The 16,746-nt window shown below is 36.4% G+C and overlaps 1 protein-coding gene and 1 long non-coding RNA gene across 2 annotated transcripts in view; one reads left to right on the top strand and one right to left on the bottom strand.

Moving 5' to 3' along the window:
- Positions 1-16,746, bottom strand: part of LOC128013133 (protein unc-13 homolog B) — an 83,805-nt gene that overhangs the window by 61,161 nt on the left and 5,898 nt on the right. The window contains exons 3-4 of the mRNA XM_052595862.1: positions 6,282-6,381; positions 333-450 (exon numbers count right to left, since the gene is read on the bottom strand). Coding sequence (XP_052451822.1) covers positions 333-450; positions 6,282-6,381 — 218 coding nt within the window. The remainder of the gene's footprint in view (positions 1-332; positions 451-6,281; positions 6,382-16,746) is intronic.
- Positions 5,631-6,706, top strand: LOC128013260 (uncharacterized). Its single transcript, XR_008183283.1, has 3 exons — positions 5,631-5,816; positions 6,303-6,420; positions 6,534-6,706. It is a non-coding gene; the product is annotated as an uncharacterized LOC128013260 (long non-coding RNA).

Below are 16,746 nucleotides of genomic sequence, written 5' to 3' on the forward strand. Positions count from 1 at the left end.
GGTTACTTGTGGATTATTGTGATGTTTTTATCAGCTGTTTGGGCTCTGTTTGGGGGGCAATTATTCCTTTAATTGACTCCCTTTGACTGGCACCCTGGGGTTATTCCAGAACTGTCCAGTTGGAAGCAATTCAGGCATTGTTTATCATTTTCACCATCTGCACTGTATTCCCCACACACCTCAGCTTCGGGCATGACTCAGAGATGCTCTTAACTTCTTGTGTGAAACAAGGTGGGAGTGGCACTTTCATGCCTCACCAGATAGACAGCTCAGATGTGTGACTGTTGAGGGCGTATTCTCTCCATTCTGATTGGCTGGTGGTGTCCACTTACCTCATCTGATTGGCGTATGGTGTTAAGTGGGATCCATGCTGTTCCTATCAAAGTGTCCCAGATGAGCCCTTTATTCCACACCTCCACAACCAGACCCAGGTCCAGACGATTAATCTCACTTGGGCCACAGATAGCAATACAGAAATAGAGATCAGACCATCATCAAACATGATGAAGAAATGCACCAATTCTGAAATCTCCAAATTCACCCACACCTCTCTGTGAGTTCAAGACACTTCATCAGTGTCTTTTAGGGGAGAGTCTAAAAATAGCTTTACCAATGTTGGATGAATTGAAAAAATGTACCGGGCGTACATATTTTGTACAGATCATACATTTATTTTTTTTATTATTAATGGTACATTTTTGGAATGGAATATTGTGGTTGGGTTTTCTTTTATATTGGTGACTAACAGTATCGTTAACAGTGTCTCTTATAACGTCAGACTTAAGCTTCAGTAGATTATCCCTATGTACATACACAATTTCATATCTGTATAAATTTGCATAGAATTGTATTTGCTCTTGATCTTTATAGTTATTTATTTATTTATTTATTTATTTATATAAGTTGCTTATGTCAGAATTAAAAGTATACGTAGTTCACCCAAAAACTAAAACTTTTGATTTATTTACTCTTTGGTACTCTTTGGTGTGCCATTCTAAATCTTTATGACTTAAAAAATTCACATGACCCACTTTACATGATCCTTTTATCCCCCAATCAGTCTCATCATTCACTTTACCTACATATATATATATATATATAAATTATTATTATTATTATAAAAAAAAGGAAGTAATACGGCTTAGAAACTAAATGAGGGTGAGTAAATAATGACCAAATTTTTCATTGTTTAGGGGTGAAATAATTCAACTTACTCAAAGACAGTATATTTTGGACCCTGCTTTAGGGTTAACACTTGGATCAAAAGAATAGATCAAAAGAAAGAAAGGGGGGCCAGATTGTACATTTGACATCCTAGCCTGTACATTTTTACAAAAGGCCACTAATAGTAATAGTTATATGCCAGATAAATTATGTAATTTTTAAGCTATAGCTTTGGGTAATTGATTCTTAGAACAGATATCAGGGTTCTCCCACAATTCTGAAAACAAAACATTAGACAACCAAGCAAAATAATATGTAGGCTAATTTACTCAATGTTCTGACAAAATGTTATAAATGAGTCTATTTACAAATGTCTAAAATGTTATGAGTCTATTTTAAAATATTCAGTAATGAAAATGAGTTATGTAAAAAATCATTTGAAATGAATGAAGACTTGTTTTTGAACAAATCTCTAAAATGAATGATTCAGATGTCAAAGACATTTTAACAGTCACTGGTCACTGCCTACTGGCATAATGTGACATAAGTAACTTCTTTATTTGAAGCATAACATTAGTTCCAAAGGTCAATTACTCATTTTGATAGCAGCAATATCCAGACTATAAACTTTTATCCAAATACTTTCATTATTATTTAATGTTTGCAACATAGGAATATAGCCTACTGTGAAGCTGAAGTTCAAATATAAAGCTTACATGATGAGCACAGCTCTCTCTGGATCAGCAGCTGTGCAAAAGTTTAAATAAGATTTAAGAGACATAGTGGAATCATCATCACTTAGGAATAAGATCGCGCGTTTAAATGGAGATCATGATCTTTAAATGATTAATCGCACATACAGTACATATGGGCCTTTTGTATCTCATATTTGTACCAGACCTCAAAAGTAACTCAGGCACCAGAATAGTGAATGGATAATAGAGAATAGAGAATAGAGCCAGAATAGAGCCCAGAATAGTGGTAGTGAATCTTCCCTTTTAAGACTTGAACCCAAGGGGTCAGGGATTTGCTAGTTAACACAGCCCAGTTAGAATATAAAAGTTAGTTCAAAAAGGAAATGATCTAACCCTACTATAGACATTATAGACGCATTGATAAAGCAAAAATGGACTGAATGGACCTCTAGCTACTCATTTTGCCATCAAGCAAACAAAAATAATATTCTAAATTGTGTGTGCAAAAGAGATTTAGATAAATGACAGATGTCTAGATCTCTCAAACAGAATTCAAAGACTTCTAAAATACTCAAATAGAGTCCAAATTATATTTTCAATACTGATAATATTAAGAAATGTTTCTTTGGTTTTGAATGAGCATATTAGAATGATTTCTGAAGGATCATGCGACACTGAAGACCAGAGTAAAGACTGCTGAATATTCAGCTTTGTGATCACAGGAATAAACTAGTTGTTTTATATTTGTAATAATATTTCACAATATTTCTGTTTTTGCTGTGTTTGAGGCATTGCTGATCATAAGACACTTTTTTTTTTTAATATTAAGAGTCCAAACTTTTGAACAGTAGTATACACCTTTACACAAAATCACTTTAAAACGTTGTCCATTATTCCTTTATAAAATATTAAATGTTAGCAATTTGAGAGAGCATCTCCACTTTTTTTGTTTGGCAAATAGTTTCATTGTCTGTCTCCCTCTCATTTTATGTCTATCACTATCAAATGGTTTAGTCTCTTTACTGGTCTGATCCCTACCATGTAAGATCAGCACGTGGCACAGTTTAACCTCTCAAAGAGCCGATAAAAGCTGAACACTCGTCCTCTTTATTCCCAAAACTATCTCTCACACACACATACACCTGGAAATGTACTCTACTAACACACAAACATGGGAAAACAAAACACACTCTCTCGCTTATTTATAGTTTTGTACATAGTCCAAACATGATACCGCTACATATGTCTCTCTTTCATTTTATAGGTTGTCCATTAATGCTCCATAATTCAACCATCTTGACGTAGATGACGCATGTAATAAAAAAATTATCCATTTTACTGTTGTCCATGATTACCTACAACCCAGCTGTTAGTAATCCTAATCTTAGCATTAAGTAGTCAGGTATTGTCCCACTCCACGAGACCAGGATTTACCCTGACAGTGACACAAACACTTTTCATTCACATAATGTTCATGTTTCTGTGTTTGATGACTGAAAGAATTTGCATTTGAATACAAAATGTTTCGTTTTGCTGTTCCATCATCTTATGACCTAAACATGTCACTAGTAAATATGTTATCAGATTTATTTTTTGTTACATGTGCAACATAAAAAGCAGTTCTTCTACATTAACAAACCATACCAGTGAATCAATAATCATAGAAAAAAAAAAAAAATTCAGCTGTGATCTGTACATAATAGCTGTCACAACAAAGCCTCTATTTTGGGCACGTAAGCCTCTTAAGAGAGGGCAGATTTGAGTCCATATTGACTGATTTATTAAACTATTATTACCTCAGGGTCAAACAACACCTCAAATCAAAAACAAACTGGAAAACATGTTCTCCTCTGTGCAGCAACAATTAAAACGTGACACTGCGCTTTGCTGAAATAACTAAAGAACAGATAAATATATTTTGTTATATGTCATTTGAGAGAGACATTTGCATGACCGTTTGATTTTAATATTGCAATTTAATTCCCAATTGTGCATGAGATATTAACATAGACTCTAGTGGAAAACATGAATTTTATAGCAGACTATATTGTTAAATGTATGTGACTATGTATCTGTGTGAGACCTGGATAAACACTTGTAACCTAATCTATTATTAGAGACGCCCCTCTCCCTGGACAGATGATAAATTAATTTTGCCTGTCATATCTGGGAAGCATATTTAAACCGGCCATCTACTCATGGCTGAACATCACAGTCTGGCCACAAACAGGGAAATGACAGCTGGGAATATTGCGTCCGCTCTAAATATGATAGTGTGACAGTTTCCTGCATAATGTGTCACACTAACAGGCCTTTCACATTTACTCCTCTGAAACCTTCTCCTAGCTTCTCGCTATCAATACCTCTTTCTTTCTATAATACGTTCTCTTCATCCTTCTATACTTCAGTTTACACACAATGCTGCTTCAATTCCATAGTGAAAGTGTGTTGTGTATGTGTGGACTTTAACCTGCCGATCATTCGTGAGTGCTAAGCAGCAGGACAATAATCCAGCCCCAGAGGATCTCTGTCTGAAAAAAACACGCACACAAAGCTGAGCCACTGGCCTAGAATCCTAACACACACTATCCCTATAATTATACAACAATTTCTCAAAGTGGTAAAAGGCACATTGTTTTTGATTCCAGGCTTTCCGACCAAAAAAGCCAGACAGGGCGGATGATATGTCAAAGGTTAGCAGAACATGTTGTGGATATTAACAGTTGTGCTGCTTAATACTGTTGTGAAGTCTGTGATACATTTTTACAAGATTCTTTAATGAATACAATGTTCAAAAGAAGAGCATTTAGTTGAAATATCTTTTGAAAAATAAAATGGTATTGTGTTTGACATTATAATTGTCTTTTACTGTCACTTTTGATCAATTTATTGCATGTGTCATGAATAAAGGTATTAAACTTAATGACCCTATACTTGGGTCGGTATATAAAATATAAAATATACACACGAAACCTCATCATTTAACAATAGTTAACACAATATAATTATGCTACTGACAATTTCACGTAACATTTCTTCAAATTGTCCAAAAACACAAGTGACTTCTATTTTCCAGATTATAAGTCACACTTTTTTTCATAGTTTTGTTGGTCCTGCGACTTCTAGTCAGGTGCGACTTATTTATCAAAATTAATTTGACATGAACGGAGAGAAATGAACCAAGAGAAAACATTACCATCTACAGCTGCCAGAGGGCGCTCTATGCTGCTCAGTGCTCTTGTAGTTTACACTGAGAACATAGAGCGCCCTCTCGTGGCTGTAGACGGTAATGTTTTCTCTTGGTTCTTGTTTCTAAATAAATGCGACTTACAGTCCAGTGCGACTTATATATGTTTTTTTCCTCGTCATGACATATTTTTGGACTGATGCAACTTATACTTAGGTGTGACTTATAGTCCGGAAAATACAGTATTTTCTAAATTCACTATTTTCAGTGCAATTACTATGAATGGGGATTGAGGCTTTTAACCTTCAAAAAAAATTATCCAACAATATACATGAAATTCAGGCTTCAAGAGCTTTGTACAGAAACTGACTGAAATTAACCCTTCTCTCACCATTGTCACTCAAATTAAATGTCTAAAGTAATCTCTTATAATGTCTACAAATTGTGTTACTTTCAACACTTTTTAGACTAGATTACAGACAATACTGGAAAACCATTAAGTTACCCTTCCGTCTCTGGTGAAGACTGAACAAATTAGCTTTTTTAACAGAAGAAATAAAACTTGAAATGTCAGTCCTTGTGTTTTGTGAACTCCCAGTCCTGCTCCCTCTCTCTGTAACTGCAGCTGATTCTCAGAATTCTTCCCGAAGAATTGCCAAAACTCTCTGGAACAATCTGAAAATCAGGGACTCACAAAACCTCCTGAGAGCCCTTCAAAAAGCTATTTAACATTTGTCATTAAAACACAAGAGGGTCAAAGGTAAGAGAAGGTAAGACAAACTGAAGTGCGTGTTTGTAATTTAAAACAAGAACCAAAAACATTATATGTGAAGGCATTGAGAACATAACAGGTCAAATAAAAAAAAAAATGTACACTTTATCCTAAAATAAATATTGCTGTTTATTTTACAGTATATATATATATATATATATATATATATATATATATATATATATATATATATATATATATATATATATATATACACACACACTGTATATATTTGTGCGTGTGTATACTGTATATGTGTTTTCTTATTTCAAAGAACATATCTGTACATCCAGTTTGATGTGCTCATAAACAATCTTCCATTTTCACAGCAGTAGGTTTGAGTGGTTTTAAAAGTCCTTCAGTGAATTGAATCTGTTGAAATCTTTCATTAGGCACAGATTTGAGTGTACCAGTGCTACAGACATTTCCAAAAGCATGGGAACACAAAAGCAGCAATACTCACAACATGAAATCCTGTTCCCAGCAGGGCCGGTCTCCTCGCACCGTGATGGTTGTGCTTTTAACATTCTGGACCTTCAGTGTGACATACACATTAAACTTGTCTGCAAAAAAACAAACAAAAAAAAACAAGAAGTTAACAGGTTAGAACATTAACATCTATACGTTTCATTTAGTTCACCCAAAAATTTTTATTCTATCATCATTTGCTCAGCCTCCTCTTATTCTAAAACTATGAGTTTCTTTCTTTTTTCAGGAATTGTATCGGTCACTAAATGCTCTTTTTTTGGATACATGAATTCTTCACACACAGGAATACAGAACTTAGTTGAGGAATCCATCTTTTTTAGATGTTAAATAAACCTACTCATGTGATGTCATAGCAAACTGGCAAGTATTGTGATAGAAAATTGAGATGTGACATCCTCCTCTTAGGCCTGGTTCACACGGGACGATTTTAAAATTGTCGGCAGATTTTCCAAACCTGAGAGACCCCACACACGGCGATAAAAAATCACGGGTCTAACAGTTTTGGTCGCTCCGTGTGTGGTGTGCAGCCACACGGCAATATCAACACATCACACACGAACCGATTTGACTCCCGAGCATTCCCAGGTCAGACGGGAAATCTCGCAAAATCCCTCGAGATCAAACGTGACTTTAGAGTAAACAATCATGGCGGACAAAGAGGATGCAGTGGCCATAGTTTGTGCTTTGTTTTTAACGGGGAAAAAAACATAAGAAAAATAAGAAAAGGCGATGGTCAAAGAGGTGGAGACGACGCGAGCATGGACTATACTTGCTATATCATGATATGGAGATAAGTTGTTGTTTTATCTCATAGAAATGTTGTTACGTACTACACAGATTAATAACCGTTGAAATAAACGTTCATATATTAGTTTCCATGTACTCTGGTGGACTGCAGTTGTGGATGTAGTTATGCCCATCGACTTTATTTGTATTTGTTATATTATATACGCCGGCTGTTTTGATTTTGTTTCCCGGTACTATCACTGCCTCGTCACCTCGCTTTCTGATTGGCTACACGCCACAGTCCACAGGCTGCGTGATTGTTTGTCCTCGGGGGACACCACACACGAGAAGAAATCGGGCAAAATAAATCCAACATGTTGGATATCCCCGATTTGAGATCGGAGGGGTCCCGACATTCTTCCGAGCAGAGGAGATTAGTCTTAACACACCACACACGGCAGGAATATTTGATCAGATTATTTTACGATAATCGGAGCATCCTAAGATTGTCGGAAGGGCTGAATCGGGGCTAAAATCGGCCCAATTATCCTGCCGTGTGAACCAGCCTTTAGAGTGTGTGTGTGTGTGTGCTAAATATTCATGGTTTTATGTAAATGGATTAGTTATTATGTGCAGCGACACAGACAGGTTGAAATAGGCTGTCAGAGGTCAAAACAACCAGGCATAATTAAACCTAGACAATAAGTGCCACAAGAGCACCGTGAGACCCACAAGTACAGCGGGGATATGAAGACAATTGTGAGTGCTTCTATCATCTCTCCAAAACTGGTTTTATAAAAGCAATGCCCTGTACAATCTCATTATTAAATGATTTGAACAATATAGGCAAAAGCCACTTCATCTTCTGAAATGTACAAAGATAATGTAATGTAACTTTCAGAACTCAAAACTTCTTCCTCAGCCCCAAAAGCCATGCTTTTAACTAACTAAGCTACAAAAAGAAAATTCAGATTTTGAAGAAAAATAGACTAAAGGTCTGGTATCCTTGGTAAAGAAGCAGGGTCAAGGTCATTTGCTGTATAGAATTTACATAGCCCAAGTAAACAGCACATTAATGCATAACAAAGGCAGAGCAGAAACATCCTGCTATTAATAATATCTAAACAATGATGCTAAGTCTTATACTTGCATATCACATAGACAGGAAATGCATTTTAAGCCAATCATGGAGTCAAATATACAGTATTGTTCAAAATAATAGCAGTACAATGTGACTAACCAGAATAATCAAGGTTTTTCGTATATTTTTTTATTGCTACGTGGCAAACAAGTTACCAGTAGGTTCAGTAGATTCTCAGAAAACAAATGAGACCCAGCATTCATGATATGCACGCTCTTAAGGCTGTGCAATTGGGCAATTAGTTGAATTAGTTGAAAGGGATGTGTTCAAAAAAATAGCAGTGTGGCATTCAATCACTGAGGTCATCAATTTTGTGAAGAAACAGGTGTGAATCAGATGGCCCCTATTTAAGGATGAAGCCAACACTTGTTGAACATGCATTTGAAAGCTGAGGAAATGGGTCGTTCAAGACATTGTTCAGAAGAACAGCGTACTTTGATTAAAAAGTTGATTAGAGAGGGGAAAACCTATAAAGAGGTGCAAAAAATGATAGGCTGTTCAGCTAAAATGATCTCCAATGCCTTAAAATGGAGAGCAAAACCAGAGAGACGTGGAAGAAAACGGAAGACAACCATCAAAATGGATAGAAGAATAACCAGAATGGCAAAGGCTCAGCCAATGATCACCTCCAGGATGATCAAAGACAGTCTGGAGTTACCTGTAAGTACTGTGACAGTTAGAAGACGTCTGTGTGAAGCTAATCTATTTTCAAGAATCCCCCGCAAAGTCCCTCTGTTAAAAAAAAGGCATGTGCAGAAGAGGTTACAATTTGCCAAAGAACACATCAACTGGCCTAAAGAGAAATGGAGGAACATTTTGTGGACTGATGAGAGTAAAATTGTTCGTTTTGGGTCCAAGGGCCACAGGCAGTTTGTGAGACGACCCCCAAACTCTGAATTCAAGCCACAGTACACAGTGAAGACAGTGAAGCATGGAGGTGCAAGCATCATGATATGGGCATGTTTCTCCTACTATGGTGTTGGGCCTATTTATCGCATACCAGGGATCATGGATCAGTTTGCATATGTTAAAATACTTGAAGAGGTCATGTTGCCCTATGCTGAAGAGGACATGCCCTTGAAATGGTTGTTTCAACAAGACAATGACCCAAAACACACTAGTAAACGGGCAAAGTCTTGGTTCCAAACCAACAAAATTAATGTTATGGAGTGGCCAGCCCAATCTCCAGACCTTAATCAAATTGAGAACTTGTGGGGTGATATCAAAAATGCTGTTTCTGAAGCAAAACCAAGAAATGTGAATGAATTGTGGAATGTTGTTAAAGAATCATGGAGTGGAATAACAGCTGAGAGGTGCCACAAGTTGGTTGACTCCATGCCACACAGATGTCAAGCAGTTTTAAAAAACTGTGGTCGTACAACTAAATATTAGTTTAGTGATTCACAGGATTGCTAAATCCCAGAAAAAAAAAATGTTTGTACAAAATAGTTTTGAGTTTGTACAGTCAAAGGTAGACACTGCTATTTTTTTGAACACACCCCTTTCAACTAATTGCCCAACTGCACAGCCTTAAGAGCGTGCATATCATGAATGCTGGGTCTTGTTTGTTTTCTGACAATCTACTGAACCTACTGGTAACTTGTTTGCCACGTAGCAATAAAAAATATACTAAAAACCTTGATTATTCTGGTTAGTCACATTGTACTGCTATTATTTTGAACAATACTGTATAAACGGCTTCTTAATGTAATATAAATTGGTTAATTGTAATGTTGTCATTTACATAAAAATAAATAAATAAATAAACCTTTCAAACTAATACATATGTGTTCCAGTCTACAATACACATCTGAATCCAGCTTAATTTGTTAAGACTGAGCAAAATAAAAGTAAACCAATCTTGACTCAGGACTAGGTATACTAAATTGCATTTTTTATTTTGTATTTTTAATGAAGACCTCAAAACAGATTACCAAACTAACAAAGACTGCAAGACTCATTTCGCAGGGGTGATTTTCAAAAGAAAATGTAATAAATAAGCAGAAAGAAAGAGAGTCAGCATTATCAAATTGGACAAAAAGGGATTATTCTAAACAATATTCATTTCAGATAGAGAAATTATTATTTGCAGAAAATACTATTTGTTTCTAGAGAATATTATTTCTATAAAACAATGTGTTCATTACTCTGTGATTGCTCTAAATTTAGCTCATAAATATCAGCATGGGCTGAACTTCTCATCTGCGGAAATTAATCAGCAGACAATTGCTCAATGACATTTCTATTTACAGTGGCATTATTCATCCAATCAAGGCGTTTGGCCTGAGAAGACCTCACAGAAATGAAGCTTGTATTTTTTTACAGTCTTAAAAGAGAATTTTCTTAAAACAGCTAAAAAAAATAAATAAAATATGCTCAATAAAATCACCTGAATATAAGAGGTGTCCACTGACCACCTCTGGAAAGGCTTTCAACCCTCACTCTTGATTTATTTCAACAGTCCGGTGTCTAATGAATCCTGTAGAAAGCCCCAGAGAAAACATGTCCTTCACTGAAGAGGGTGTCTCAATCTTTCCACCCAAGATTATCTGGCACGGCTAACAAATAGTCATGATCTTTACTCTCCAATTCTCCTTCCCTAAACCTTCCTTCCTTCCCTATCTTTATTTCCTCCCATGCTCTACCTTTCACTTATCCAGGTGCAATTTACCTCAACTGTCAGTCTTGAGAAATACAGAGAAAGAGAAAGACAGGGGGTGCCCAAAAACACAGATGAGATCTCAGTCAATCTCAATTGTTTCTTCTAGTCAGCAGTGAGATTACACGGAGGAGAAAAGGAGAGAGCTTTGCTTAAAGTAATAGATCCCCATAAAATTACATTTCTGTCATAATTTACTCATCCTCAAGTCAAATGGACTATATTTTTGATGCTTTTTTTTTTGACATGTTGTGTATATATAAATCTCTGTATCAATGTCAAATATCATCACGTATCAATAAAATGAAGACTTATTTTCATTATATATACACTGCAATGATTTGAAATAATATTTTTTTTAAACAAAAATAGAATAAATTTGTTATCAGTAATATTCTCACCGATTCTATTCTTTAATTAAAAAAACAATATCATTTTTTAAAATGCATTAAATCGATTTATTAGAGGTTCATAAGAAATCTCAAATTGTGCTCTTTGTCAAAATGACAAAAATATTTTAAAATGAACTCAAATATTTTTAAACTGCTTTTTCAAGACCGAACTATATGGGCAATGCAATCCACACTCATTTCATTGCACTCTAACTGCTGCATATAAACAACTGTCCCTTTTGGTTTTATATTTTCAATCTAAGGAAATTCAGCCGCACATCTGAGACAATTGACACTTAAAATAAACCACAACCTAAAAGGGCAACAGTTGAACAATAAAACTGTAATCTGAGTGTGTATACACACATTGGTACTAGTGTAATCCTGGAGGGTCAAGTGTCATGTGTCTAGGAGAGAACTAGATAACTTTTCTCTAGTTTAATGAGAATTCCTCCAATTTCTTTCTGCAGACAGGCTGTAAGACCCTGAGTGTAATCTCTGTCCCCATGGATTCATCCTTATCCCAGAGCCGGCTGCGAGGGACACAGCTTCTACAGCCCACTCTTGATATGACCACCGTAATGAAGAGCAGAATTGGGGCTGAATAAGAGAGAGATGGAAGGATAGAGCTGGAGAAGATAGAAAAAGCTAGTGAAGGGCAATTGATTCTTTGTAAGAGCTGGGTTGGTTCCGTATGTGTGTGTGTTGGTCTGTCATTGTTAAAGGGTTAGAAGGGATTCAGCTGAAATGGTAGAGCAAATATTACTGGTTCGGCTATCTTCTCATAACAATATATCTCTGACCTTGCCAAGTTAGGCACAAAGCTCTTTAAAGCAAAAGTTAACAGGTACACGAAGAATAGAAAGCAAAAGAGGTGTAGTTTAAGTCACAGTAGGTTAATATAATATGTGATGATCTACCACTTAATATTTTTACTTCCTCCTAAAATATCCTAAAGCAAAAAACTCAGTGTGTACCCATCCCAGCTGAAAAGAACAGTTAGTTACCGACATCTTAACTAACTTACCCTAGATGTCTTAAACAACTATCCTTAAAGGGTTAGTTCACCCAAAAATGAAAATTATGTCATTAATAACTCACCCTCATGTCGTTCCTCCGTTCATCTTCAGAACACAGTTTAAGATATTTTAGATTTAGTCCGAGAGCTTTCTGACCCTCCACTGAAAATGTACTGTATACTGTCCATGTTCAGAAAGGTAATAAAACATCATCAGTAGTCCATGTGATTTAGTAGTCCGCGACTTTATTCAGTATTGTCTTCTCTTCCGGGTCTGTTGTGAGCGTGTTCACAACACTGCAGTGACACTGCTGATGTGTTATCTTTGTTATTGGGCGCACCAGAAAACACGTCAGCAGCGTAGTACGTCAGCAGCGTAGTACGTCAGTAGCGTCGTGAACTCACTCACAACAGACCTGGAAGAGAAGACAATGCTGAATAAAGTCGTAATTTTTGTTATTTTTAAACCAAAGTGTATTTTTGATGCTTCAACAAATTCTAACTGATCCTCTGATATCACATGGACTACTTTGATGATGTTTTTATTACCTTTCTGGACATATCCGGGAGTGACGCTCGGTGACGCGCTCCCAAGATGGCGATAGCCACCTCCGCCCACTTTTGGCTTCAGAAACGCTCTTCGGAATCAATGGGTGACATCACGGCCACTACGTCCATGTTTTTATATAGTCTATGCTCTTTTCCCACTGTCCTGCAGAGTTTATCTACAGCTCTAATCAAATACACCTGAAGCAGCTAATCAAGGTTCTCAAAATGAAAAATACACAGGCAGGTGTGCTGAAGCAGGCAGAAATAAACTTTGCAGGACAGTGGGTCCCCAGGAGCATTGTTGAAGACCTCTAGATTCTAGACCATCAGCACCAAACAACACATCTCTAAGAAGACTACTTTTTCTTAAACTCAGATCTAAGTGCATTTGTACCACTTAAACCCAGGTGTGTTTGAAAGAACCCCATTATTCTTTTTAATGTATATTTTACAAATTTTATTAAACAATTTTTCATTTCTCAAGAAGGAACAAACTTGGACATACAGTATCTGTACCCTTTTTTAGAATTCATTCAACAAGCATAACTGGTCTGTCTAAATTTTTTATCTTTATGTTTCTTAAATTCTACCATGGTCATCTTCTTTTCTCTGCCTAAGGAACTATCTGGACTCTCTCACTCTTCAACTCAGTTTCATTTAATTAACTCAATTTCTTTAAGATTCTATTGATCCTCTTAATTAAACATATTTTTAAAAAAATTATTAACACATTATCAAGCAAACATAATAAGAGGCCCTCTTTACCTGAATTCACCATAAATGTTTCTGCATTTATATTGGTGACCATAACTCAAATTGTGTCCTCAAGAACAAAACACTACAATGACTCCATAAGAAGTCAAAAGAAAGTAACAAGCAAGTGTATTGCTTGTGCAACAAATAATTTTCATGTGTCTATTACATTATTTTTATATATTACTGAATAAAACAAGTTGGCTTATGTGTGGTCTTATATAATCACTTCATCTAGGTATTGAAAAACAAAAAATAGCAAAAAGCTATTTTGCTGTCCAAAACAGTAGTAGGTTTCAGTTCTATTTTTTTCCAAATCTGGAGACAAAAGAAAAGCTTAAACTTTAACTTTTGCCTTTTAAACTGTGGAGCATATTACATGCAATCCTACAGTTAAGCTGCGGAACAGCTGAAACATGTTTGAAGGTAAAAGTATTAAATGGAAATACAGAAATGAGGTGTGATTTTTGTGATTAATGGTTTCATCTGGGCCTATGGTGAAGCTGAGAAATTATCAAATATTCATATCACATTCTGAATCTCTAATTACTTTTGTGGCTACATCTTTATATCTGTACCCAGTTCCTTTCCTGAAATTATTTTATACGCTCTCACTCTCTCTCACTGTCCCAGAATGCAAAGGGCCTCTGAGGGATGCCTAACCTGATGAATATTTAATTTTTCATCACTTACAAAAATAAATAAGTCATATTCGCACAGGCCTGCGCCTGTACACATGACATTTAAGAGCTATTTGGAGAAATACCCCACATGTAAAAAACACAGTCACACATACACACATATATATATATATATATATATATATATATATATATATATATATATATATATATATATATATATATATATATATACACACACACACACACACACACACACACACACACAAACACACACAAGCCACTTTATTAGGTACACCTTGGTAGTACCAGGTTGGACCCCCTTTTGCCTTCAAAATTGCCTTTATCCTCGTGGCATAAATTCAACAAAGTGTTGGAAACATTCCTCAAAGATTTGGATCCACATTGACATGAAAGGATCATGCAGTTGCTATAGATTTATCGGCTGCACATCCATGATGCCAGTAACCCAAAGGTGCTCTATTGGATTTGAGATCTGGTGACTGTGCATGCCATTTGAGTAAAGTGAACACATTGTCATGTTCAAGAAACCAGTCTGAGATTATTTGAGCTTTGTGACATGGTGCATTATCCTGCTGGAAGTAGCCAGTCAGAAGATGTTTACACTGTAGTCATAAAGAGATGGACATGGTCAGCATCATTACTCAGGTAGGCTGTTGCGTTAAAACAATGCTCAATTGGTACTTAGGGGCCCAAAGTCAGACATTCCAAGTCTCCCGGAAGTTCCGGGAGTCTCCCGCATATTGAAAGCGGCTCCCTGAGACCCGCAAATTAGTTAAAACCTCCCGGAATCTAGACCGAGCGAGCAGAAGCGCGCATGCGAAACAGATACTGTGTTTCAAACCGTGTAGCGCACGCACGGCAGAGAGGGAGAGGGAGCGAGAGACCTTGCGTGTACCTCCCTGAAATGACTTTTTGCAGGTTGGGATGTCTGCAAAGTGTGCCAAGAAAATATGCCCCACACCATTACACCACCACCAGCCTGAACTGTTGAGACAAGGCAGGATGGAATCCATGCTTTCATGTTCTTTATACCAAATTCTGACTCTACCATCTGACTGTCACAGCAGAAATCGAGACTCTTCAGACCAGGCAACGTTTTTCCAGTTTTCTATTGCCCAATTTTGGCGAGTAATGCGTATTGTAGTCTCCGTTTCTTGTTCTTATCAGACATGAGAGGCACCTAGTGTGGTCTTCTGCTGCTGTAGCCCATCTGCTTCAGGGTTTGATGTGTTGTGCATTCAGAAATGGTATTCTACATACAGTACTTTGGTTGTAACGAGTGGTTATTTGAGTTACTGTTGCCATTCTATCATCTCTAACCAGTCTGCCCATTCTCCTCTGACCTCTTACATCAACAAGGCATTTTCATCAACACAATTGCTGCTCACTGGATATTTTTACATTCTCTGTAAACTCTAGATCAGGAGTCTTTGTAAATACTTAGACCAGCCCGTCTGGCACCAACAACCATTCCATGTTCAAAGTTACTAAAATCCCCTTTCTTTCCCATTCTGATGCTTGGTTTGAACTTCAGCAAGTTTTCTTCACCATGGCTGATTCAGCCCCGACAAAACGTTGCACAACGTTTTTTAAACAGAAACGGTGATGCGTTGAACACACTGTTCTGATGACGCAAGAGTTGCAACTATGGCAGCTGAGAAGGCCATTTGTGTTCTTTGTGAAGAATTTTCGGAGCCATCTATTTAGCCTCACATACTGACTTTATTTGTAGTTCATACGGTTTTAATACCCTGTATTTTCTTTCTCATTTTTAGGAAAAGCACTTAATTACCATTTTTTATTTCTATACCAAATGTCATACACTTGCAATGAAGCTAAAAATATAAACTATTACATCATTATGTTGATATCCTATATTTTTACAATAAAACTTACGACAAACATGTCTTCTAATATCCTCAGTTGTTGCATATACCGAGCTGCAACGAACACATTTGTGCATTATTTTCCTTGAAGCCATTGTGAGAGTTCACTTTAATACCGTGTGCTTTATATACATGTTGCTGCTGATTGGACTGCAGTTCTGACACACCCACCAAAGAAGAGAAAACGCATCTCAAACCCCGATGCACACCGTTTCCAGGAAACATGACGTTCAACTCGGAAACCGTAGCAAAACGTTGCGCACCGTTTTGAACTTGGACATTTCCCATATCTAGATGCCTAAATGCATTGAGTTGCTGCCATGTGGTTGGCTGATTAGCAATTTGTGTTACCAAGCAATTGAACAGGTGTAGCTAATAAAGTGGCCGGTGAGTGTTTATTGCAATACATGTAATCCTTATAACAGAGCACCAGTTAATCAAATCTTATTTTATGATTTTACACATTATATACTGGAATATAATGAACAGTCTGGGTTACCAGTTTGGGGTCAGTAAGACTTTTTTTTTTTTTTTATAAATACTTTTATTCATCAAGGATACATTAAACTGACAGTAAGAGACAAAAATATTTATAATGTAATATAAAGTTTTAGATTTTAAATTCTATTTTACAAATAATCCTGCAAAAG

The sequence above is a fragment of the Carassius gibelio genome, chromosome A5, assembly GCF_023724105.1.
Source record: "Carassius gibelio isolate Cgi1373 ecotype wild population from Czech Republic chromosome A5, carGib1.2-hapl.c, whole genome shotgun sequence".
In the NCBI taxonomy this organism is placed as follows: Eukaryota; Metazoa; Chordata; class Actinopteri; order Cypriniformes; family Cyprinidae; genus Carassius; species Carassius gibelio.